The following is a 24,643-nucleotide window of genomic DNA, read 5'->3' on the forward strand; positions in this document are numbered from 1 at the left end:
TTTGTTGGTTGACGGGTTAATTCAATTTCTAGATAGACGAAATGAGAAGTTTATGTGCAGAATGATTTTATAGTAGCTTAATTATTAATTATATGATGTCACACAATTGTACTTTTGATTTTGTCACTGAATACCCATCGGAACTCTTTTAAATCTCAAATCTAATTATATATATAAGTGTAAAGCAAAGTTTGATCACATTTCATATGTAATTAATATTTGATATTTTTAGACATATAATAATAGTTTTTTCTCAAACTAATCTCAATCTACAGTTCATTGAAGAAAACATTGTATGGAAGAGACCATAGGTTAATCAAGCGACACTTTAATCTATCAAGAGAAAGACAGATAATCAAATCAAATGAAAGCAAATAAACATCAATCACATGCAAAGAGTGTTCATTAAGCAAATTAGCTAATTTTCTTTTAAATTTATTTTATTATGTTACTTCATTTTTTTTAAAGAAAATATTTTTGGTAGTGTAAAAAATAAGAGAGAATAGAGTTGGCTATGACTATGTGTAATAAGAGAAACAAAAACAAGCCTTCCATGACTGTGCCATTAAGAAAGTAGCTTTGTTTTCAATCCCAAACTGTCAAAGTCTCTCTTCACCTCTCAAGATTAATCAAACATTTATCTCTCTCTCTCTCTCTCTCATCAATGTTGCTTTAAAGCCAATGCTCCTCTTCTTGTTCTTCATATAAACCACATATCCTCTCCTCCACATCTTAACAATTTCATACCAAAACCCTAAAATTGAGAAAGAGTACTGAGAGAGAGAGAGAGAGAGAAAGATGGGTAGAGGAAAGATAGAGATAAAGAGGATAGAAAACCCAAACAACAGGGTGGTGACGTTCTCAAAGAGGAGGACTGGGTTGGTCAAGAAGGCTAAAGAGATCACAGTTCTTTGCGATGCAAAAGTTGCTCTCATAATCTTTGCGAGTAATGGTAAGATGACTGATTATTGCTGTCCTTCCATGGATCTTGGTGCTATGCTGGACCAATATCAGAAGTTATCTGGCAAGAAACTATGGGATGCTAAGCATGAGGTACTAGCTCTCTCTCTCTATCTCTCTCTCTCTCTTTATAATCTATAGTTTATTTGTCTCAAATAATATTCCATGGCCAAAATCATGAAATGGGTTTTCTATTTCTTTGCCAAAAACATGTCAAAAGACCCTTGAATTTTTAACCCTAGATGCAGATCTACTATTAGCTAGTGTTTTGTCTCAAAAACAAATATTCTGAGCTAGATATAATATATCATCATGAAATGAGTTATTTAATTTTCTTTTCCTAAAAATATGTCAAAGGAGAAAAACCTCGAACCCTAGATGCAGATCTACAAAGGTTTCTTTGTGTGTGTAGCCTTCCAAACTTCTTCATTGATTTTCTTGTACTCCACAAGACATGGAACCACAAAACATGGAAGTTATTCTTTTCTTTTGTTCGTGCTTTATTTGTAAGATCTTCAATATATACTACAGATCTAGAGTACATCTAATCATGTATTACACCAACTGTGTTTTCATATATTAAACATTTAAACGAGTTAGATTCAATTTTTAGGTTATTGAGAGAAAATCTGGGATGTGATATAAATGAGAATATTTGAACAGTTTACTGATTTTACATTGTGCGTGACTTTCAAAACTAATTGAAAACTGGGAAAATATACTTTCGATAATTAAAAATTAATTTTAATTCAGATATTATTATATTAATTCTGACAATCATAGGTTAAGCTCTAACAAATGAGATATATCTCTATAGAGTAATAAGCATACAGAGGGCTGTATACCATTTATGTGTATGCATAGAAAGATGTCAATATATATATGTGTGTTACTGTTCTATATGTTCTGCATGAAACATGAACAGAGAGAGACGAGACTTTTCATTATTAATCAGATCTGTTTCTTAAATTTGTTTAGCATATAGACAAGTTTTTTTTTTTTTTTTCTGTGATGTAAATTCTTAAAATCTACTAAATGCTCATCTAATACATATATATATGCTGAATAACATTGGTCTCCAGAACCTCAGCAATGAGATTGATAGGATAAAAAAAGAGAACGATAGCTTACAACTGGAGCTCAGGTCAGTCGATCACCCTTCAGTACAGTGCCATATCTTTACGGAGGTATCTTGATAGAAGTAATCTTGCTAAGTACTGAATATAAATTGTGAATACAGGCATTTGAAGGGGGAAGACATACAGTCTCTCAACTTAAAAAACCTGATGGCTGTAGAGCACGCCATTGAACACGGCCTCGACAAAGTCCGAGACCACCAGGCATGTGTACATAGATCTCTACGTTCATTCATTCATACACATGTATATATGTATAAATACATTCAAACATTTAACTCTTATTTGGTCTGCTTAATTGTCACAGTCGGAGATCGTCATGACAAAGAGAAGAACTGTGAGCATAATATAACAATTCATATTGTTTACTACTTAGCTTTCGGACTGAAATATGTATAAATGATTACATCTTTTTTTTTTTTTTTTTTTTGTACAGGAGAAGATGATTGTAGAGGAGAATCGGCAACTCCATTTCCAGCTGGTACGTATGTAAATTAATATAAGGCTTTTGCGTATGATATTTGGTTTGAAACTATTAGTACGTATGTTTGTGTTTTGAGAAATATGGATATATATATATATATATATATATATATGGCATTTTGGAAATTGCAGCAACAACAGGAGATGGCTATAGCTAGCAACGCAAGAGGAATGATGATGAGAGATCATGATGGGCAATTTGGATATAGAGTGCAGCCGATCCAGCCAAATCTTCAGGAAAAGATTATGTCCTTGGTCATCGATTGATCATCGAGATTTATAATCTCATCATCAAGATTTATAATTTCCGTGGTCCTTTTAATGTGTCATTATGTATCTGTGTGTTGTATTAATCTCGAGCCACATCGTCTATACTCTATCGGAGTCGGACTTGTTGTACTTAATTATGCTATATGTGTGTTGTTTGCTTAATTATATGACCTAGCTATATGTATTGGTTTGTATGGTGTGCTTAAACGTTTGGAACTAACTGCATGTGTGTGTGTGTTAACTAATTAATTATTCCTTGTTCAGCTATTTATGAATTGATATTAATGAAGAAAAAAATATTTTAAAGTTGTAATTGGCTTCTGAATATTTGTTACACATGTACTACGTACTATAATGTGTTAAAACCATCATTTATTTAATCTAAGTTGGAATCTATAATATGAAAGTTGGCTAATTCTCTCCCTCAGCATACCACATCTGACACCTAATTTAAAATAGCTAGCTAATCAAAATATAACAATTAATACAACTCAAATTTTTGAATGTTAATTATTTTCGGTTTCACGTCATTTTCTCTTTGTTCGTAAGTCTCTGACACACCAAATCAAAAAAAGTAAAAAGTCTCCCTCTTCTTCTTCTTCACACCATAAGCTTTTCTTCCTCAACCCATAGAGAGAGAAAGAGAGTAGCGGCTGATGTGTTCACGTTGTAACAGACATTTCGTGTATCACCACCAACATATCCTTTATAATTGTCTCAAACAAGAGCGTAATTGTAATTGATTTGCCACCATTTTCACCTGAAGTAGAAATGTAATACATTTGGAGAATTAGGCTCTCTCTCTCTCATCTCCTCTTTCTCTCTTCTTTGAATATCTCTCTTTGATGTTCCAATTTCAAATCAATTTTCTATCACAAAACTAAAGAAGAAGTTTTTGAGACGGAAGTAATTTGAGTAGAAGCAAAACCAAATATGTCTCTTTTAAAGTTAGTTTCCGCGATCAAAGATTTTCACCCAACTCACAAACTTGGCGAAGATGGATTTGGACCCGTCTTCAAGGTACCCTCAATTCTGACATGCCTGATCTTTTAAGTGTATCTTTGACCATTTGTTGTTTGTAAGTTTTTTGTGTGTGGTCTGTATTGTATTGATTCATTATCATTTCCTACATTTTTGTCTGATATTTTAGTGTAGCAACTCTTAGTACAATAGCTCGATCCAGAATATTGGATATGATGCGATTGGGTTGAAAATTGCTATGGTATGTTACCGTTGAGGTTCTTTAGGGTTTATGATTAGGGTGTATGCATGTAGCCTTATCGCATATTAGAATCAACCTCACTTTTTCAATCTAAAGTTAAATTAATAACATAACACAAAAATCTCACAAATCTTTTCAAAAGCCTCTCGATGTTGGCCCGGCTCAAGGGGGTGGCGGGAGGGGCAAAATCCAAGGGTCCACTCCAAAATTCAGAAAAAAAAACCTTTGAACAAAGGGCACAAAAAAAACTGTGAAAGAGGTTTCAAAAATTTAGTTCACCTAGGGCCTAAAAATATTGAGACGAGATGTTGGTTAGTGAAGTTTGTTTGTTTTTGTGAGGACTATTGCTTATTATTTTCAAGTGGATTATACATATTTCTTTAGATGATGTAATTTTGTATTTGAGTGTTTTTATTAGTAGTTGTTGTTGTTGCAACTGCTCTATGTGGAACTATTGCGGTTGAAAAGAAGGTGTTTGATATTGTTATTTCTGCGGTTGTCGAGAAGAAGGAATTGGTATTCTACTATTCTTCAAACATCTATTGCAGAGTATGAAACATTGGTTGAGGCGACTGCTATTAAACACACATAATTTAAAAATTTACACAAAACATCCTATAAATAAATGTTAAAAGACAAAAATACAAAACAAAAAAAATTAACAGCACAAATGAAAACAACAACCCGCGCATAGCACGGCCACCTACCTAGTACAATTAAAAAATGGTATAGGTGAAACCGCGTGAAAGTGTTATACAATAGTAAATTAGTAATGTCGTCCCTAATACCATTCAAAAAAAAAAATCGCCGACTAAATGTTGGATACAGACTTGAGACCGGATGGAGGACTGACAAAAAGGTGGAGATATAGAAGTCGCCAAATAGCGATGGTCGGTGAGTACTTCTTAATATCCCAGTGACGACTACATGAGTAGTTGGAGATGATATTTTTGTTCGTTATCGCGATAATATATGGGTAATCGACCAAAATAATATCTGACAAAACCTTATCCGCCAACTAATGTAAGATGTACAACATGGACGGATAAACAAACCCATTGGGTCCAGTTAAGACAAAACTCTCTAAACTTTTTGTTCGCTCGTAAGAAAAAAAATACCAACAAGTGGATTTGCTTTCTCCCAATCACTTTCCGATCCAAATCACCCGTTGCGAGCGAATCATGCATCTCCGAATATTTCGTTTTCTGTAAATTATTACTAGTAATTATAATAAATACAGCGAACAAAGAGACAATAAAAACGACAGAAAACATCAAATTATTCGAGTTTCGTGAAGTACTCTCTATCTATCTCTTTTTTTTAATAAGTTTTAATTTTATAAAATGAGAGAAAAAAAAATCAGGGGACTTGGTGGCACCGCACAATGATCGATATCTGGTTGAAGCAAGTTGAGATCAGCGAAGATAATTTAGCCACTTGTATGAAGATTCCTGTCTATTTGCACCCTTTCGATTTTACAAATTTTCTATTTTCATATTCTGGGCGAACAAGTTGATCTGTTGATGTCAGTCTATTTTCATATTCTTAAATTATATTCTCAAATTACATAAACTAATAACCAAGGGACATTAACATAAGTTCTACAATGAGCTTCATAGTTACTTGACATGGTATTTGTAACATATATAATCATTTACATTTAATAGTACTATATATGAGAGAATAGGAAATATTGGAAGTACAGAAAAATACCATGCAACAGGAAAGTTTACAAAGTATTTGGGATAAAAAAAAAAAAAGCAATAAAAACCATTACAGAAGACGACTATTTGTCAATAGTCATATTTTTGGTTACAAGATACAAGAAAATTTATAATTTTAGATTTTTGGTAGGTTGAAGAAAAATAATACAATAATTACGTCTCGTGATAAGATATAAGAGCCTATTATTATCCGGTGACACGATGACACGTAATAAAGTCGTGGAAATATATCTTTTTTGAATCCTTAAAAACATAATAAAATATCTTTAAAAATATCGAACCAACACGCCGCGCGTGCCAATAGAAACCTTATTATCCTACGTGGCAAACTCATCCTCCCTTTTTTTTTTTACTTGTCAACGGTCAACTATAATATCATTCTATCTTTGTATCATCTGTCACCAACAAAACAAGAAAAATATTTGGGTTTCTCGATTTCGTTTTGACCCAACCTTACGCTAAAAATTGATATTTTCATCCCTCAAGCTTTTTAACATGAAAGCTTTCTGTAAATATTTGAAAATTGAATAGTATTATCATGTGGTAAGATTTATGAAAAAAAAAAAGAGATTACTTGCAGTTCTTGCACGATAAGAAAGAAACAATCACAAGAAACACAAGACGTGTCAAAAGAAAAGTACTTAAAATGTAAAATCGAAAAAAGAAATATTTATTAATTACTATATACTACTAATAATTTTTTTTTTTTTTTTTTGACAATAGTACTACTAATAAATTTTATAAATGTATGTAATTAGACCTTTGGAATCGGATAAAAAGAGTTAAAAAAGATTTCCCTGAAACTCGTAAAAATATTTCATTCACACGATTTCCCAAAACAAGGAAGAAACAGAGCAACAACAAAAATAAAAATGGCGTCACAGACTTGCTACAATGGAATCTACCGTATAAAAAGGGTTCATCCTCTTCTGATCAACTACTCTCTCACATCTCCAACTCCATTATCCTCTTCTTCTTCTTCTCTTTCTTTCAAATCCAAACCTCACACTCCTCTCCCATCACACTTTCGTATTCGTTTCAGGCATTGTTGTTCATCTACTCGTGCGTTTCAGTTTTGTTCATATAAGGTACTACTTCTCTTTCTTCTTCAGATCTCTTTATCCATGGGAGATTACATAAACTCTCGATCTCTAAAATTTGTGATTTATTATTATTATTATTATCACAGAGAAACGAGGCAGCATCGTCGTTCAAGACAAGGTACAGAGAAGAAGAAGAAGAAGAAGATATGACGATTAAACCGGCGGTTCGTATCTCCAATGGGAATCTAATCATCAAAAACCGAACGATTTTAATCGGTTTACCAAACAATGTCATCACGACGTCAGCATCGGAGGCTGGACCGGTCGAAGGAGTCTTCCTCGGAGCGGTGTTCGACAAAGCACAGAGCAAATACATCGTACCGATCGGTACGTTACGCGATTCCCGGTTTATGTCTTGTTTTCGGTTTAAGCTCTGGTGGATGGCCCAGAGAATGGGCGAAATGGGCCGAGACATCCCTTACGAGACGCAGTTCTTATTGGTCGAGAACAACGGTGGATCTCACCTCGAGCCTGACGGAGCTGACGGCGTCGAGAGTAACCAGAAGCTTTACACCGTCTTCTTGCCGTTAATCGATGGATCTTTCCGTTCGTGTCTTCAAGGAAACGTTACCGACGAGGTTGAGCTCTGTTTGGAGAGCGGTGACGCCGACACTAAACGGTCGTCGTTTACTCACTCTCTGTATATTCACGCCGGCACGGATCCGTTTCAGACGATCACGGACGCTATTCGCACCGTTAAGTCGCATTTGAATAGTTTCCGTCAGCGTCACGATAAGAAGCTTCCAGGGATCGTTGACTACTTCGGGTGGTGTACTTGGGACGCGTTTTATCAAGAAGTGACTCAAGAAGGCGTCGAGGCTGGTCTTGAATCTCTAGCCGCCGGTGGAACGCCGCCGAAGTTTGTCATTATCGACGACGGGTGGCAGTCCGTTGCGAGTGATGACACCGTCGAAGAGAAGACAGAGTCGCCGGTGTTTCGGTTGACCGGGATCAAGGAGAACGCTAAGTTTCAGAAGAAGGATGATCCCAAAGTTGGGATTGAGAACATTGTCAAGATAGCTAAAGAGAAACATGGTTTGAAATATGTTTACGTGTGGCACGCGATAACGGGTTACTGGGGCGGGGTTAGACCCGGGGGAGAGTACGGATCTGTGATGAAGTATCCGAATGCTACAGAAGGTGTGGTGGAGAATGACCCGACGTGGAAGACTGATGTGATGACGCTTCAAGGGTTGGGTTTGGTTAACCCTAAGAAGGTGTATAAGTTTTACAACGAGCTTCATAGTTACTTGGCTGATGCTGGTGTGGACGGTGTGAAGGTTGATGTGCAGTGTATATTGGAGACTTTGGGTGGTGGGTTAGGTGGTAGGGTTGAGTTAACGCGGCAGTTTCATCAAGCTCTTGACGCCTCTGTTGCAAAGAACTTCCCTGATAATGGATGTATTGCTTGTATGAGTCACAATACGGATGCTCTATACTGCTCGAAGCAAGCTGCGGTGATTAGAGCATCGGATGATTTCTACCCACGAGATCCGGTGTCTCACACCATCCACATAGCCTCTGTTGCTTATAACAGTGTGTTTTTGGGAGAGTTTATGCAGCCTGACTGGGACATGTTCCATTCCGTGCACCCTGCTGCAGAGTACCATGCCTCTGCTAGGGCCATCAGTGGTGGACCTATCTATGTCAGGTGTGGATCATGGAACCTTACTATATCTATACTTGCTCTTGTTTATTGAATTGTAAACTTACATCGATACATGTTTCTTTTCTTGGTGAGTAGTGATGCTCCTGGAAAGCACAACTTTGAGCTTCTAAGAAAGCTTGTGTTGCCTGATGGATCAATCCTTCGTTGTCGATTACCTGGTAGACCAACCCGTGATTGTTTGTTCGCAGATCCTACTCGTGATGGTGTCAGGTAAGCTATAAAGACAAATTATTCACATTTTTGATTGCTCATTTTCTTTACTGAGTCTTGTTTTGGTTTCAGCTTGCTAAAGATATGGAACATGAACAAGTACACTGGAGTTCTTGGCGTCTATAACTGTCAAGGAGCAGCTTGGAGCAGCACAGAAAAGAAAAACATCTTCCACCAGACAAAAACTGATAGCATCACTGGCTCCTTTCGTGGTCGTGATGTGCATTTAATATCTGAGGCCTCCACTGATCCAACAACCTGGAATGGAGAATGTGCTGTTTACTCCCAGAGCAGAGGTGAACTCTGCGTTATGCCATACAATGTGTCTCTTCCAATCTCTCTCAGAATCAGCGAGCACGAGATCTTCACGGTGAGCCCCATTTGTCATCTGGTTGATGGTGTATCTTTTGCCCCAATCGGTCTTGTAAACATGTATAATTCGGGAGGAGCTATCGAAGGACTAAGATATGAAGTTGAGAAGAAGAAAGTGGTAATGGAAGTTAAGGGATGCGGTAAATTCGGATCTTACTCATCGGTGAAGCCTAAGAGATGCGTTCTTGAGTCAAATGAGATCGCGTTTGAGTATGATTCCTCCTCTGGTTTGGTTACCTTTGAGTTGGACAAGATGCCTATAGAGACCAAACGATTACATGTGATCGAACTAGAGTTATGAAGAGTGATTTAAACATAAACAATTCATTATACAGAAACAGTCTTAAAACTGTTTTAAGTAATTTATTATATGCAAACTTTTGGTTATTGTTGTAGCTGCTTTCGATGTTGTACTGTTCACGTTCTTGTTCTATACCAATATTCATCCCCCAAAAACCAGAATATGTAGAATCACAAAGGCAACCTCACGTTAAGTCTTCTCAACCAAACAGAGTGAAGAAGCATTTGAAGCATGTCAAACGGTTGTGAAGGTCTGTTGAGCACGAAATGTCTCTGGACCTGCAAAACCCTTCTCTGCAAGACCCTGTAGCGTCTCCAAGACACGTTCTTTAGTATGGTTTTTATCTCAGGGATCTTCTCAGAGGGAACATGAATGGTGAACTTAGTCCAATCAAGAACGTCTGAGAAGGGCAAGGCGTAGTGATCAGAGATGATGACAGGGACGCAGCCTAAGTTAATAGCTGCAACAACTCGAGGGCTAGCTACTTCGTAGCCACTAGGACAGAGACAAAACCTTGCCTTGGACATGAGCTTGAAGTAATCTTTGTTTTTAGACAAGTACTCGTGGACTTGGACCTCCTCGTCTTTGTCTTTCCAATGCTGCAGTAGAATCTTGCGGATATAGCCGTGTGAGCCGCCTGCGAAGAAAGCAAGGATGGGTCGGTCATGGCCGGAAGAGTTGGATAACTGAGGTGGTCCCAGCTTTCCACTGGGGATGTTGATCTCCGGGATTGAGACGTCTCGTTGGGGTTTAAAACCTTCTGATGTGTTGGCGTTGCAGAGAACTCTTATCATGTTTTTCAACAGCTCCGGGTTCGCTCCTGAGACGTCTGGTGCCTGCAACACGCGCGTCTTGAAAATGTTACAGTTTTAGTATCAAAATTACAAAAATAAGTACGGTTCCAGAAACAAAACAAACCCAGTCATGGCAAGAAACGAAGAAATGGTCGGCTCCGAGGCTTCTGTTCCAATAAGGATACTTGTGAGCCACAACATTGACATAGTCAAGAAAAACTTTGTGAAGTTGTTCCCTCGAGTAGGTAACAAGTGGGCGGTATAAGTAATGAACAACGTTGGCGATGCTGACAGGGAGGAGGAAAGCGTGAGCCTCCTCGGGGTGGCTAGCCGCGAACGGGCTCATGCCTCTCTCGATCTCGTCCACGAATTGGCCTTCAATGCTGTATATGTTGTTCATTGAACCCATATGTACTAAAGGTGTCTCACCTTCTCTGTACACCCACACTTTGAATTTCTTCTCCATCTCTATATGGCTTCTGCTCAATTTATAAGCAAAAATGTTGTTGGCTTAATTAGGTTGAAATCGATATCTGACAATATATTGAATTTTCATGCATGTAACAGTATGGTTTCATGTCTATTTGAAATTAGTGTTCAATCATAATTCATAAACACAGTAAAACACAACATAACCAAAACTAATTGTGAATAACAATTTTATTTGTAAAACGTGCAAAAGGTTATAATTTTAAAAAGTCAATAAAAAGTAGGAACAAAGGTTGTAATTCGAAGATAACAGAGAGCTGTGACTACAATTACCAAAGCAGGGCTTTAAGTAGGTGCTACGTTTCTCCTTTACCCGCATACCATTGTGCATAGTATTTCATAGACACGTTGACTATATTTAACAATTAAATAAACTTTACATCTTTTTAAAATATCATACAGTTTACGCAATTCTTTTTAAAGGTACAATTTGCGTTAAGATTTTTGAGAAATATTCATTTGTGTATTCACTATACGCAGGTTAGTTTGTGTGTAATACTATAAGAAAAGCAATGTATGTTGAAGTAAAAAACAAAAAAAAATGAAAAGAAAAGAAGTATGAATACTTAAATTAGTCGAGTTTAACGAGACGATGAGAACTAAGGGACGAGGAAGAATTAGAATTATACCTCGCTTCCTTTCCCAAAGCAAACGAGTAAATAATTCAAGCAAAACGAATTTATACGTACTTTTTGAATATTTCAATTATGAAAGGATTAATTTTTGAAAAAAATAGTTTATACTAGTATTTAAACAAGAAATGTAATTTGATTGAAAATTATTGTAAATTTTAAATTTATCCTTGGCAACCCAAATAATAGATTGAAGGAGCAAACTATAGCTTTATAAATGAAAATTCTCATATATATCATTAGCACATCTTTGTTCAAAAAAAAAAATGAAAAAAATCATTAGCACATATGTGATATGATGATCATTAGCACATACATAGATACAGTTGGATCTTTTTTTCAGTCTATAGCTCAAGTTAATTGTCATATTATTATTTATTTATTTTAGGCAAAAATCTTATGAATTATTTCATACTAGCATGTAAAGTAACTTTAAAAAGTGAAAAAAAATGAAGGAACAAAAATTGGAGAAAACGGATGACAAAGGAAACAGAAACTCACTGATGAAATGCGTAAGCGTTTCTGTAAACGGCTCCACGAGGAATAAAAGCTTCTTTCTTGTCCGATGAAAAATTCTTCAACATCACGGCTTCACGTATGGCCGCTCTTGATTTCGCTAAATCTTCCTCGATTCTGTTCCTCTCCTTTCCTTTCTTATCACAACAAATGATAATACATTAATTCAAAAAAATCCACCGCTTAATTAAGTGAATGATATGATACAGTTAGAGATTAGTGGAAACATACATTTTGAGGTTGAGGACTCGAAATTAAGGTGAAGTTTGATGAGGCGATACTAAACTCCATGGACATGGACGATGAAGGAGACGGGGCGACGATGGACGTAGCATCGACGAATGAAGAGAGAACGTTTGCGTTTAGGTTTGGAGATGATGAGTGATGTTGATAAAAGAGGAGAAGGACAAGAAGAACAAGAGTTGGAGCTAGGGAGAACTTCATATTAACAAAATTTGATTGTATCATATTTTGTTTTCTAGTTTCTTGGGCAAAGTGACACATTTGGGGATTGTATTTATGTATTAGAGGAAGAAGATATGAGTTGTTTTAAAAAAAATATATATATTTTTCTATAACTCTACATAAATTATTAAAGTAGAGAATCCAAGTCAATTAAAAGGCTCCCAAATAAAACCATTAAAGGTAAAGTATTATAGGAGAAATGGAAACAAATAATACTAGGGAAGGAAACCGACGACTAATAGAGTAATTGAGAAGCTAATAACATTAATTTTGTATTTATTGCTTTGTAAAAATGCTTACCGGCCAAATCTAAAGTTAATTTTCAATTTTCATAGCCTCCGTGTTTGGGTTTGGCACCGTCGCTCGTTCATGGCATGCTTAATTTTAGGGTCAATTCGGATCCGGTTGGACGAAGAAAAACGAAAACCTTTTGTCTCCGTTATCAAATCGCCCGGTTCTCCCCAAACTGCTATAACCGGTTTGAGGCAGGTAATTTCAAATTTAAGTTGGTTAAGCGTAAACCGATATAAAATTTAGTTGAGATGTTTGGTCAATTTATGAATGTTGAAACAATTTAACAATAACATCACATTTGGGTTAAGAAGAGTTGATTCACGCCAAGTAAAACCTAAACTTGTATTTTCATCGAAGTTTTTGGAATTAGAAAAGAGGAGAATACTCTGATGGCAACGGAGGCTTTGAGGAACATTTGTGGTCAAAAACTCAAAATTTTCTCTTGTGTTTACATCTCACCAAAGTTTCAAAAAAGCTAGTTTTTGTCTTTATTGTTGTGTTTGCTTTTACAGTTAACAAAATGATTTTGCTTAACGTTCTAAAAGTGGTGAGTTCTTTTGGAGAACATAATTGAAAGCAAAAACAATTGAAGTAAATCATATACAAAAGAGAAATTATTGAAGGGCAAAGATTTGTTTTTACCATCAACTTCTCATATAGAAATGGACTTGTGAAAATTCATGCATATTCAACAGACTTGGCACAAGTAAAATTACAATTCAATATTATATAAAACAAATGGGTTATTACAATTTTGTTCACCTGCACGTACGAAACAAACAAATTAATAATAATACTATATAAAAGAATTACACATATGGTTTTAACAACCAACGTGGTCACGCCAGTCCAAAAACATGAGAGCAGCCGCATAGTGAGACAAAGCTCCCAACAAAACGAACACATGGAAGATCTGATGACTATGTCCCACACGATCAAACCATCCTGGTTTAAACCTTTCCGGCACTCTCCCTACATAGAACCCTGTACCAACAAGATAGAACACTGCCATAAGCAACTCGTACAGTAGCGTCACGTTCCTTTGCGGGTTTCCCCAGTTGACCACTAGCGCGTGAGAAGCTGGGACAATCCCAAAGAGCCCCATGGAGGCGAAGAGAAAAGCGCGAAAAGCTCTGTACTTGGGAGCGGAAAGTGATGGGGTGAAAAGTGTGATGATTGTGAAGATTCCCATGGAAGTGATGCCTGCGAGGTAGATGAAGTACCAACGAGGAGTACACTGGAAGACGTAGTAGATTGGTGGGAAGAAGGAAGTGATGATCATGGCGGTGATACCAGCATAGTCTATGCGTAGGAGCAAGACGTTAAGGTCTTGGGAGTGGCAACAGAAGATGTGGCAAATGCTGCTTGCGAGTAGGCAAAATATTGAGCCTCCTAAGAAGACGAAGAATGGCCACCTTGTAACATTCCCTGGACTCTTTGCATCCTATAATCATCAACATGGATATATATATACCATCATAATTAAGCCTATATAATCATTGACTTGTTTGAATATTTTACAAACATGTACTAGGTATAATGATAAAATAATATGTATGGCATTTTATTGATGAGTTGTTTGGAAATACTAAAGAAGAACTAGCTAGAATACTGTACATAGAAAAGTTAGAACGATGTCAAAATTAAAAAAAGTTATAAATTTTAATCTGTGATAATTTCTAGATACATAGATATGTTAATTTCATCTTTTATGCCTCAATTGATATCTAATATACCAAGAATTTCTATTCATAATCATCATAACAACCCAGTACTAAATAATTAATTAGGAAAATAAAATATCTTAATCAGAATCAGTTAGGTATCTATTTCTACTTGACACATCCACTTGACTAATCTGAAACTAGCATAGTTGTTGGATCTCGAGGGGTTAAATTGAAACTCAGACTGAACATCAGGTTATTAAAAACGAAATAGACATGATTGGTGATTGAATGACAACTTACCACTGGGAAGAATCCATCATGATGAATAATATTGGCGACGGTTAGTGCCACAAATAAGATGAAACCTATCACATGTCTGTCCAAAACAAAAACAAATGATTAGAAAAACCAAACAAAAATTAAACCAAAGGAAAAAACAAAATGAAATTAAAAGTGAAAATTTTGTTACTGACGTCCAAATGTTGAGAGACTCATTGTGAAAACTAAAGACGCTGTAGAAAGCATCTCTTATGGACCATTCAGCTCTGTAATAATTTAATATGTATTCATTGTCTTGCATGTAGTCCGGTAGCTCACAATACGACATTAAACCACGTTGTTTCATCGTCTTTTTTGGCGATTTTCTCCTCTTCCTTCTCTTTGTACCGCTGCTCTCATCTCCACCGTGATCTTCTCCAGGCACGATCTTGCTCTTGCTGTTGTTGTTGTTGCAGCACGAAACTGTTTCCGTTTTGTCTTTCTGACTATCTTGGTCCATATGAGCTCTCGAATGTCGATTCTTGAGACAAGAAGGCTTAATTCTTGATCTCAAGAGAAGATATGGTACCAGGACAAGATCTGAGATGAGATGAGAGGATTAAATATATAATGGGAAAAGAAAAAAGATTATTGTTGAAGTTACAATTAAAATGTGAATTTAAGTTTGGGGGAAGGGAGAGAGAGAAATAAGAGGAAGATGGGAAAATGTAAGGAAACAGCTACAACATTTAAAGACGAAACTTTAGTATGCAGGTAGAAGTTGGTGTCGTGTTTTCATCTTTTAGTTGTTAGTTAGGTTATCAATAAATTCTTCTTTTTTTTTAAAAAAAAGAAGAAAATAATTTGTTTTTCTTATTTTTTAGTTTTTTATTTTACAAGAAAAGTGTCTTTGTTTTACACTACTTTTCGAGATATGCAAAATCTTTAGAATGCGAAATAGAGTAAATTTAGACGATTTTAAGACCGACCAACTCAGAATTCACTACCGGCTTGTACCTCTTATACAAGAATGATACCATTTTACCCACCGGATCGTTTGTACTTTGTAGTAATACTTTTCTTGTAAAAAACAGGTACTCTTTTACTATGCGTCAATCAACATTAAATTCTGTGTGAACTAAAATTTGATGTAAAGGTTTACGTAACTTTAAATAGACGAGTTAGAAAATTTGCATTTTAATTTTTTAACATCATGACTGTCAAATTAAGAAATTCATACTTTTTCACAACATGTTATGAAATAATTGGGGTAAAGGAGGTGTCAAAGCTTTTTCCATCAAGTGGATGACAACAAAAATAATGATACTAAAAACAGACATGCAACAATTTCAAGTCATCCAAAAGAGTTATATGGAAAATGGAAGACCACAAAAGCCAAAATCATTTGAAAAGATATTAATCTTTCTTCTAATGAAATGTTGCAAAAAAAAAAAAAAAAAAATTAGTCATTTTCAAGGAGTTAACACTAGAAAAGGACTTTAGCTTTTCAATGCCTCTAGTAATAATGAACTTCGTGTTAATTAACTAAAGTGATGTTAAAACTTAAGACGAATATTATTATATCCACAAGGAATCATAAATCGTTTGTAACATGTACTTAATATATATATATTGCATTATTGGTATGCTGTTTGTGTAGCTATTAACAACATCTCAGTATCCCACAATTTTTGTTATGACGTATTTCTAAAATTAAAGTTGATAATGGCCATAGTTTGTAGCTATTATGGTGTTTTTAAAATCTGTGTTGGCTTAGCCTTTTTTGGAAAACATTAACAAGGAACGACTAAACGGCTTTTTAACTTTCTAAAAAAGGTCATTCCTGGGACACCCCCAAGAACAACGCAATCAGATACGCATTCTCTATTCACATTTCTTGGATAAATAGATTATAAAATACTAAATAAGAACTCATATATATAACTTGAGTCTCTGTTAAATATGGTTGAGAAGAAAATGACATTAGCTCTCAACATCTTTTGCAATCTTTAATTCAGGGTAAGTGCCATGTGTTTCCCATCTGTGTGGCTCTAATTATAGACAATTGTCGCCTAGCGACTCCTAATTATAATCAAAAGGGATGGTTTTATTTACTTTAAATTTTGTTCTGTTAATTAAATACCGGGAGCATCCTCTTTTCTTTTTATTATTATTATTTATTACAATACTTTGCATAAATTTAGTAAAATCCGGTGGGTGTCAAAAAGACAACCAGAAGAAGAATTTGGTATTTCCGGCAGCTTATGTACGACGAAGTAGTAAACAAACCAAACCATGTGGTCAATTGAAAAAGATTGTTCGCATTCGGTACCAACCATTGATGATTGGAATTCTGTTCCTCTTATTTCAGGCTCTCACTCCTTGATAAGCTCTAGTTTCTTCAGGGCATCACGAACGTCCGAATCTGCCGGTGCGTGAACCACGTTGCTGCTCTCTAAGGAGATCACATCGGTGAGAGGATAGCTCCGGTTAGCGTGCAAGGCATTGCTTGCGCTGCAAGACACACCCGTTAGAACAACGCTCTTGTGAAGCCCTCCGAGCAGCCCTTCGTAATCAGTGTCGCCTGATTCCCCCACAAGCACCGCCATTTTCGCCATGTCAATGCCCCACCGAACGAACAAATACCTGCTTCACCATAAAACCGTCGTTAAGGGAAATGCTCTGAAACAGAAACAATAGTTACTAGAATTGTACCACAACTTTTGTAGTTAATAAGTTACCTTAGAGCTTGTATACGAGAAGCCAGCACTGGTATCACGTTAATTCGGGTGCCATTCTGACTATAAACAACATGACAACGCAAAGCCTGGATTCTCAGCAGCTTCCGGAGCTCTCTTACTGGAGGTACCTGGGAATTAAAAAAAAAAAAAAAAAACATATGACTTTTAACGGAAAGCTAAAAAGATATGTGAAGACGGTCTTAATAGTGTTGCGCCAGGTTAAATTTACCGCTGCTGGCTTTTTGACAGTAAATGTGTAGCAGTAGTCAGTTGAAAGATGTTCAGCAAGAGTGACTATCTGCTCGTCCTTTTCAGCCTTTTTATCGTTAAGAGAAGATGCCCAACGGATCAAAGTCTTCCTCAGCCCTTCACCACCCCACCTATATTCAATATGGGAGTGGTAGTAAAAGTCAACAACAAAAGGACCGTCTTCGTTGTTGAGGGATGTGTAGTGAAGATCGCTGCCGCTATTGCATATGAAAGCGTCAAAATCATTAGGGTTTAAGCCCCCTGACACCAAGAAAGATTGTATCTCAGAGATCGTTAGAGATGTCGACAGTATGAATCCAACTGATCCATCAGCTCTTTCCTTTTCAACCGCATCAAGAATCCTTCTTGTAGCCTCTAGCGTGTCTTGTTCCCCATCAAAATCAAGAGCAATAACAACAATGAACTTCCTTCTCCGCACGGCCGGGAATTTTCCAGAGTTAACCTCTGACCTCTCCAGTGATCCCATTTTGCGGCTATCTTTGCCTTTAGACCAGTTTTGGACAGCAGCTTCGATTTTGCTCTTCCTGTCCATGGAGCTCCCTTCTTGGTTCATGTAATTATCATTCCCACTTCCGTCAAATGAAAACTTTAAGTTCAAGGATATATCTTGTATATCTCTCAAGGAATCACTAGGTGACTCGGGTTCTGAATTATCACCGCCATCATCACTTTGCCATTGCGGATGTCTTGGTTTGAAGCTGGTTATGCGAGATAGATAAGTTTTGCAGTGCTCTGGCCAAGAGAATTGGTGAATGTTCTTCAAACCGTTTTGGCGACACTTTGACCATAGGTGCTTATCAGCAACAAGCTTAAGAAGAGCTGCAGAAATAGACTGCTGATCATGAGGATCCACGAGAAGGCCATTGTCCAGGACCTGGAAAAAAAAAAATCTCCAAGTTACATTTTAGAACAAATGAGCAGGTATGTAATAGTCTTTGGGACTTCAATGTTTCATCGTAAAAAACATACCCGGTGTATATCTACAGGACCACCATTTTGTGTAGCAACCATAGGCAAACCATGAGCCGCAGCCTATAAGGAAAAAAAAACGGAACACATTTTACCAAGATGACAAGAACGAAGTCATGAAACACGAATTTGTCAACAAGAGAATACAATACCTCAATTAGAGTAAGTCCAAAAGGTTCAATGATAGCTGGATTGATAAAAACACCCTGCATATAATCCATTAACAATGATTAATCTACTAAAGAGAAGAATCGACACCAGTATCTTGAGTAGTATCTAACCATCGAAACAAACATATAATTACATCAAGATATGTTTATCTGGAGATGAAATGTTTATTTGTGATCGGAGCCTTTTGATTTCATGGTGAATAGCTCAAGAAACTTAAGGCGACAAAAATTGAATGATCTTGAAACAATAGCATGATATATAATAATATGATGGACCTTTCCTTAAGCTTTGATCACTAACAAGCCGAAGAAAGTCACCTAAGTTTATAAATCCTAAATTTTCTGAACTATGAGACAAAGTCTGCCAAGAGTACCTTCGACTTTGCAGCAAGGCGATATATGTCTGGAACATCTGACTGTTTGTGATGTTTAGGGTACGCAACTTGACCATAGAGATCATACTTGTCAATTAGCTTTAGAACAGAAAGGAGAACCGAAGAACTCGTGCTCGACATTTCATCAATCCCATCTCGGTTACCCATAATAAGCGCCTGCACAAAATAGTGATCAAAACAGAAACATAAAATGAACAACCAAGGTTTCATACAAATGTCTTTACAAAAGTCCCTATACATATATGACAATTACATACCAGGTTAGCAAGCTCTCTCAGTGGACGGCATTCCCCAAATGCCTTCACTAACGTTGTGATATTCTTTTTTGGATCGGGCCTCGCAAGGGCAAGTATCATAGGCTTTCGGGAATTTGAAAAGAAACGCATTATCTGCATCACATAGAGAATTTGGAGGTCGAGTGAACTGCTTAACGGAAAGATAATGCAAATATATTTTGTCAGGAGAAAATAATGAAAGTCAGGAGAATCTACTATTATATAGATGTTAATTTTTATGCAAGAACCTCAGCCCATATTGGTGGATCTGGAGAAGTTGGATGTTCCTCATTCCCATCTGTGTCTTCAATATCACCACCATGTGGGACAATATGATTGAACTCCATCCCAGGTGGAATTTTCTGAACAAGTAAATAAACAGAACATTTTTATGACATCTACCGGTAGTTAGTTTGTCACCAACTAACATCTCAAATTAGTTAGCAATAAAACCTCAATGTGGAAAGCATAGATTTCAGTCCCTGTTAACCATGTCAATGGTCAAGGATCAAGAAAGCGAGAGATTAAGTTACTTACAACCATGCGAGGCATGAACCGTCCATAGCAGCTAACATTCCGCTTCATCCGTGCTCGCAGTTTACGCTCCAATATGGGGTCAAAACCATCGTACAATCTCCATTGCTCATCGATTTCCTGGCGCGTGCTAGTTATTACCATTTCAGAAACATCAAGAGATAATTCCTCACCCTCTATTCGACGCATAATCTTGTAAGTAGAATTGATTTCTTCTTTTGAAAGGCGGCCTTGTCTCAAAAGCTGCTCTAATTTGTCTCGACCAAGTGAGTGGCCAGTAAGGAGCATAGGCACATTTAGTGCACCGGAGAGCAAAGCAGCGGCGTCACCAGCATCAGCATAGTGTCCATGGATGGCAGAAGGCCAAATAGGCTTCCCAACACCAACTTGCTCGCCGAGAACATTTGACATTTGCATGATGTGGTTCATAGCACCATCAACAAATTCAGCAATGTGAGGCCATAGAAGCTCTTTTGGAATATACTTGTCCTTTGGACCAAATGGTATCCTCACAATATAAGCACCGCTACTCTCCCCCGTCTCGTCCGAGTAATCTTCAGAATCTCTAGGAGTCAGCATCTCCGTCGGTTCGCCATAGCTATAGTCAACATCTGGTGAAGACACTTGTCGAGTAAGCAAGTCAACCCTATAAACTCCTGGCATTGAACCCAAGGCGCGTGCAAGTTCTACAACATATTTAACCTGCAACATAAAAAGCGGTGTAAGAAGGACAAACTTACCTTTGTACCATAATAAATTGTCCATATCATAAATCAAGTATCATTACCTGGCCACCGGTATCAGAATCGCGACCGAGCTCCATGTTTTCACCACGTATGAGACCATGAAGACTGCATGCATATTGATTTTGTCAAACAACTATAACGTAAGAACATTCTTGATACTTTCCATCACTATCCTTACACATTTTCATTTGACAGATCAGTTTCTAAATTATTTACTCAGATGATATGTTAAAACAAGTCCTAGAAGGTGAACCTAACTATAACTTGACTTAACGAGGTTAAAAACTACATAGGAAAAGCAGAGCACACACATGACACATGTAAAAAGATTTAAAACTTGGAAGACTAGAATTTGAGCAGATACCTGATCAAAACAAGATACAGCTTATTTCCCTTCTGTTGGCTAGCCCATATCTCCATGGACTCAGCAGAATTAATCCTGGGTAACCTTGGTTTAGTGCTTTCACTAAGAGTTGAAATATCAGTGATGGCATCTCCTTTCTCTCCTTCTGAAAACTCCTCAGACATATCAGCTGTTGCCTCCCTACGACCTCTCTCACGCTCAAGCCGGCGCTTAGCCAGCCTCTGTGCTTCCTTTTCCTCATGCTGCACAGACGACAGAAACATGAGTTGTCAATATTTTTTAAGATCCAAAGTCGCAAAGATGAATTCCCACATAAGCAGAACAAGAAAGCTACAACTCAAAGTTAAATTCTATGCCATTACCGTAACATTTTTTTCCCCCCTTTTTTTTTTCATCCAATTGTTCTTCTCAAGTTATGTACTTTTTATCCCCTTTATTAAAAAAAAAAGCGATTGCAAAATGCAAACTTTGAAAAAGTCAACCTTTGAAGAGACCAAAATAAATAAAAAAAGCCTGACTGATGATAGTCAACAATTAAGATCAAAGTCAAGCATACGTCTTGATGAATTCACCAAAACTCGCTTTTAAAAGTTAAAAGAGCAAAAAGTGTAAAAAAAAGAAAAAAAAAAAAGACAAATTGAATAAAAGAGTTCTTTGCCAGGACCTGCTTCTTTTGACGAGCAAGATTCCAGATCCTCCAACACATATTCTCTAACCGTGTGTTCCTCTCCTGTGGACTCCTCGTAGCAACAGCCTAACCAAAAAAACACACACTCCTCTCATCAGTCATCACATCGATCTCAATGATCATACATACTCTGTTTTTTCTTTTTTTTTTTAATGATAATGATAATTATATGATTACCTTAACCCAGGATCTATGAAGATCAGTCTCATCGAAGCCAGTAATGACTTCTTCAACAAAGTAACGGCTGGGAGTGAATCGACCTCTCTCCCTAAGAAGAAGCGAGGAGCGAGCATCTTCAAGACCCTGACCGACGTCGAGAATCGCCTCCAAGTAACTGTTCACCCAATCGTTCCCGGCCATCTTTCTGGTGTGAGGGGGGGGGGGGGGACGATCAGAGAGAGATCCTCCTCGTATCGTATTTTTGTGGATGGATGTGAAAACTGTGGGATTGGAGATGATTGAATTCTCGTACTTTTTTTTTGTATCGATAGAAGACAAAAGAAGACTCAGCTGGAGTGTGGGGTTAGTGACGAACACCACAGCTCTCACTCTCTGGACATCAGACACGCATCCGTTTCGAACGGCTCATATCCTTTCTTTTCTATTTTCTTCTCTTTTTTTTTTTCTCTTAAATGGAAAAAATATATTTCTTAAAAAGTTAGAATATTCTCTGCGGTGGATTTTTTTTTTTTTAAGATCCTACTTTTATTATCGATTTTTTATTACGACCACTACTGAGATATTTCTTTTGCCTTCTAACAACAAGTTTACAACAGATAAACTAATTAATATCTTCACAACCCACAAAATCAAACAACATATGTTATAAGGTACTGTTTCCACCAAACTTATTTTTTTTGCTACCAAATTTGCTTCTTCTTTTTTTCTTTTTTGAGTTCATTTAAATTACGTTACCAACTCTTCTCATTTCTTTTACTATGGTTTGGGAGTGTGGATACACACACTGTTAGAGTCTCATGAACCGGACTTGGATCGCTGGGCTTATATTGGACTTAATATTGATTCAACCCACTCACTGCTTCAGATCCATCCTGCCTGGTTGTGTTTATAGCCTCTCATCGAACAGCGACAATCGAAAAAAATTCAAATAAAATGAGAACTGCTAATTTACTAGATTTTGTTACAAACATCTATTAGGAATATTGTTTATTCTGAAGAACTCACGATTCTCCTAGCTAATCAGTTTCAAAGAAACGAGCTGTAGTTATAATTGTAAAGAGACCTGATTCATCAGTAACAATATAAATAAAAAAGAGATCCGAGACAAAACCATTGTAATTGTACCATAATAACTGATGGGGAGTTTAAGGAAAATACCACGACAAGCTAATCCAAAAACATAGTTTCTCAGACAATTGAAACTGAAAACTTTAAAACATGTTGTAAGACAAAAGCATAGAACAGAATCTAAGCAGCACCCTTGCCCTTCTTCTTCTGGATCTTCTTCATGTAGAACTCCAACTCTTTACCTTCCAAGATGTATCTGTACATTATTTACAGCAACAAAAAGACCATCAGCAAAACATTAATTAAAGGAGCAAACACAACCAGTTTTAAGGCACGAGATGAATTACCCATCAGCACGTCCACATTGGCCAGGCCTTGATGAGATACAAGCCAACAAACGTCCACTTGCAAATTGGTCCTCAATGTGCGAATCAAGGGTGCGAGACTCTTGACGGCTTTCAATCTTCCTCTGAACGTGGTTGCTCTTCTTGGTCTCCTCAGGAACAGCTGGTGCTGCCTCATCACCTTCCTATAAATTTCAAACAATGTATAGATAGTATCATAAGTTTCGTATTACTGCCACAAAAACATGATAAAAATGAAAAATTGAACAGACTCAAACATCAAAAAGCAAATGAATAAAATGTTAAAATGGTCTAACCTCTCCATCCTTCTTGGTGGTAGTGGCAGCAGTCTTCTTCTTGCGGCCAACCTCAACACCGTAGTGCTGGAGATACCATTGCTTGAATGGAGCAGCATCAACCTGAACGATAGCACTCTTGACAAGAGTTTTAGTACGGACAAGCTCATTGTTGGAGGCATTGTAGACGACGTCAAGAACCCTGGTCTTGCGGGTAACAGCTTCACTTCCCCAAGCGTAGTTACCAGTATCGAGTCTCAACGCACGCCACTTGACATTTCCACCACGAACACGGATTCTTCTGACCGTCTTGTTGCTTGAGAGCTTGGTGTTGGCTGGCTGCCTTCCCATCTCGTACCTTCACACACCCCAAAACATAAAAACATTACAAACCAGTTGCATAACACCAATAAATATCCCAAGTCACTTATCATGACACCAGAAATGTGAGAACCAAAACAGACCAGGTTAAACAGAACCAGCTAATGAAGAACCACATACTATATATGATCCCGCTAAATAATTCAAGTACAGTTTCCGAATATACTAAAGTCAAACAACACTCGGATTTAACAGATCACAACATCGGACTAACTCTTAACCGTTTAAGAAATGGAGATTCACAAACTCTAACATAAGACGAGCGTAGCAGAATAATGAATCGAGAGAGAGATCTGAAAAACGAGAAAATGTAAAACGACTCACTTTCGCTTCTTCCTCCATTGCTTCTGCTTACCTCCAGTGGCACGCCTCTTGTGGATTGAGTCACGAGAAATACCTAAGATAAATCAGGTTACATACATCAGATTCTAACATCAATAGCATACAATACACAGAAACGAGATCCAAGGAGTGGAGAAATCGGAATCGATAGAGAGAGAGAGAGAGAGAGAGAGAGGAGAGATCGTTCGTACCCATTGTCGCCTATTAGGGTTTCTCCAACAAAGTTTAGCTGCGCGGTGTTGAGTAGTGAGGCGTGCTCTTAAATATATAGTGTGTATAAACCCTAGTGTCCCTTGAGGCTTATTATTATTAGGC

The 24,643-nt window shown here is 37.1% G+C and overlaps 6 protein-coding genes across 7 annotated transcripts; 2 read left to right on the forward strand and 4 right to left on the reverse strand.

The window, feature by feature from the left end:
- Positions 1 to 491: 491 nt before the first annotated feature.
- On the forward strand, positions 492 to 3,116 carry LOC104736099 (floral homeotic protein PISTILLATA). Its single transcript, XM_087482258.1, has 6 exons — positions 492 to 1,053; positions 2,043 to 2,104; positions 2,201 to 2,300; positions 2,404 to 2,433; positions 2,533 to 2,577; positions 2,712 to 3,116. The coding sequence occupies exons 1-6, from the start codon at positions 799 to 801 to the stop codon at positions 2,844 to 2,846; spliced, it is 627 nt and encodes a 208-aa protein (XP_087338384.1). The 5' UTR covers positions 492 to 798; the 3' UTR covers positions 2,847 to 3,116.
- Positions 3,117 to 6,082: 2,966 nt separating this feature from the next.
- Positions 6,083 to 9,605, forward strand: LOC104736102 (putative galactinol--sucrose galactosyltransferase 6). Its single transcript, XM_019234996.2, has 4 exons — positions 6,083 to 6,883; positions 6,985 to 8,549; positions 8,643 to 8,777; positions 8,850 to 9,605. Exons 1-4 carry the CDS (start codon positions 6,668 to 6,670, stop codon positions 9,448 to 9,450), a joined length of 2,517 nt encoding a protein of 838 aa, XP_019090541.1. The 5' UTR covers positions 6,083 to 6,667; the 3' UTR covers positions 9,451 to 9,605.
- On the reverse strand, positions 9,394 to 12,412 carry LOC104736101 (putative glycosyltransferase At5g20260). 2 transcript variants are annotated; one of them, XM_087482260.1, is made up of 4 exons: positions 12,113 to 12,412; positions 11,867 to 12,018; positions 10,369 to 10,723; positions 9,394 to 10,286 (listed from the first exon to the last, which is right to left on the reverse strand). In XM_087482260.1, the coding sequence occupies exons 1-4, from the start codon at positions 12,383 to 12,385 to the stop codon at positions 9,621 to 9,623; spliced, it is 1,446 nt and encodes a 481-aa protein (XP_087338386.1). In that variant the 5' UTR covers positions 12,386 to 12,412; the 3' UTR covers positions 9,394 to 9,620. The 2 variants fall into 2 exon arrangements, with proteins under 2 accessions (XP_087338386.1, XP_087338387.1); XM_087482261.1 differs by having other exon boundaries at positions 11,867 to 12,014; positions 12,113 to 12,373.
- Positions 12,413 to 13,271: 859 nt separating this feature from the next.
- On the reverse strand, positions 13,272 to 15,364 carry LOC104736103 (heptahelical transmembrane protein 1). The gene is made up of 3 exons (XM_010456031.3): positions 14,781 to 15,364; positions 14,608 to 14,683; positions 13,272 to 14,084 (listed from the first exon to the last, which is right to left on the reverse strand). Exons 1-3 carry the CDS (start codon positions 15,083 to 15,085, stop codon positions 13,464 to 13,466), a joined length of 1,002 nt encoding a protein of 333 aa, XP_010454333.1. The 5' UTR covers positions 15,086 to 15,364; the 3' UTR covers positions 13,272 to 13,463.
- Positions 15,365 to 16,686: 1,322 nt separating this feature from the next.
- On the reverse strand, positions 16,687 to 22,520 carry LOC104736104 (sucrose-phosphate synthase 1). Its single transcript, XM_010456033.2, has 13 exons — positions 21,895 to 22,520; positions 21,694 to 21,783; positions 21,030 to 21,271; positions 20,707 to 20,770; positions 19,923 to 20,621; positions 19,634 to 19,747; positions 19,368 to 19,499; positions 19,090 to 19,266; positions 18,698 to 18,751; positions 18,546 to 18,608; positions 17,536 to 18,450; positions 17,307 to 17,434; positions 16,687 to 17,211 (listed from the first exon to the last, which is right to left on the reverse strand). The coding sequence occupies exons 1-13, from the start codon at positions 22,075 to 22,077 to the stop codon at positions 16,941 to 16,943; spliced, it is 3,132 nt and encodes a 1,043-aa protein (XP_010454335.1). The 5' UTR covers positions 22,078 to 22,520; the 3' UTR covers positions 16,687 to 16,940.
- A 444-nt stretch (positions 22,521 to 22,964) lies between these two features.
- LOC104738062 (small ribosomal subunit protein eS8z-like) lies at positions 22,965 to 24,627 on the reverse strand. The gene is made up of 5 exons (XM_010458300.2): positions 24,520 to 24,627; positions 24,311 to 24,383; positions 23,627 to 23,963; positions 23,313 to 23,494; positions 22,965 to 23,221 (listed from the first exon to the last, which is right to left on the reverse strand). Exons 1-5 carry the CDS (start codon positions 24,521 to 24,523, stop codon positions 23,146 to 23,148), a joined length of 672 nt encoding a protein of 223 aa, XP_010456602.2. The 5' UTR covers positions 24,524 to 24,627; the 3' UTR covers positions 22,965 to 23,145.
- Positions 24,628 to 24,643: the final 16 nt, after the last annotated feature.

The sequence above is a fragment of the Camelina sativa genome, chromosome 13 (assembly GCF_030686135.1).
Source record: "Camelina sativa cultivar CO46 ecotype springtype chromosome 13, ASM3068613v1".
NCBI lineage: Eukaryota > Viridiplantae > Streptophyta > Magnoliopsida > Brassicales > Brassicaceae > Camelina > Camelina sativa.

Bases quoted from the DNA above. Each gene is read 5' to 3' on its own strand.
- LOC104736102 (XM_019234996.2), top strand. From the start codon at position 6,668: ATGGCGTCACAGACTTGCTACAATGGAATCTACCGTATAAAAAGGGTT. The intron at 6,884-6,984 runs GTACTACTTCTC...TTATTATCACAG, and splicing joins TTCAGTTTTGTTCATATAAG to AGAAACGAGGCAGCATCGTC. The intron at 8,778-8,849 runs GTAAGCTATAAA...TTTTGGTTTCAG, and splicing joins CCTACTCGTGATGGTGTCAG to CTTGCTAAAGATATGGAACA.
- LOC104736099 (XM_087482258.1), top strand. From the start codon at position 799: ATGGGTAGAGGAAAGATAGAGATAAAGAGGATAGAAAACCCAAACAAC. The intron at 2,105-2,200 runs GTCAGTCGATCA...TTGTGAATACAG, and splicing joins AGCTTACAACTGGAGCTCAG to GCATTTGAAGGGGGAAGACA. The intron at 2,434-2,532 runs GTGAGCATAATA...TTTTTTGTACAG, and splicing joins TCATGACAAAGAGAAGAACT to GAGAAGATGATTGTAGAGGA.
- LOC104736101 (XM_087482260.1), bottom strand. From the start codon at position 12,385: ATGTGTCACTTTGCCCAAGAAACTAGAAAACAAAATATGATACAATCA. The intron at 10,724-11,866 runs GTGAGTTTCTGT...TAAATTGAGCAG, and splicing joins AACGCTTACGCATTTCATCA to AAGCCATATAGAGATGGAGA. The intron at 10,287-10,368 runs GTTTGTTTTGTT...CGCGTGTTGCAG, and splicing joins TCGTTTCTTGCCATGACTGG to GCACCAGACGTCTCAGGAGC.
- LOC104736104 (XM_010456033.2), bottom strand. From the start codon at position 22,077: ATGGCCGGGAACGATTGGGTGAACAGTTACTTGGAGGCGATTCTCGAC. The intron at 21,784-21,894 runs GTAATCATATAA...TTTTTTGGTTAG, and splicing joins TTCATAGATCCTGGGTTAAG to GCTGTTGCTACGAGGAGTCC. The intron at 21,272-21,693 runs GTCCTGGCAAAG...TCGTCTGTGCAG, and splicing joins TTGCTCGTCAAAAGAAGCAG to CATGAGGAAAAGGAAGCACA.
- LOC104738062 (XM_010458300.2), bottom strand. The intron at 23,964-24,310 runs GTGAGTCGTTTT...GGGTGTGTGAAG, and splicing joins CAATGGAGGAAGAAGCGAAA to GTACGAGATGGGAAGGCAGC. The intron at 23,495-23,626 runs GTTAGACCATTT...TGAAATTTATAG, and splicing joins CCACCAAGAAGGATGGAGAG to GAAGGTGATGAGGCAGCACC.
- LOC104736103 (XM_010456031.3), bottom strand. From the start codon at position 15,085: ATGGACCAAGATAGTCAGAAAGACAAAACGGAAACAGTTTCGTGCTGC. The intron at 14,684-14,780 runs GTCAGTAACAAA...TGTTTTGGACAG, and splicing joins GAGTCTCTCAACATTTGGAC to ACATGTGATAGGTTTCATCT. The intron at 14,085-14,607 runs GTAAGTTGTCAT...TGATGATTATAG, and splicing joins ATGATGGATTCTTCCCAGTG to GATGCAAAGAGTCCAGGGAA.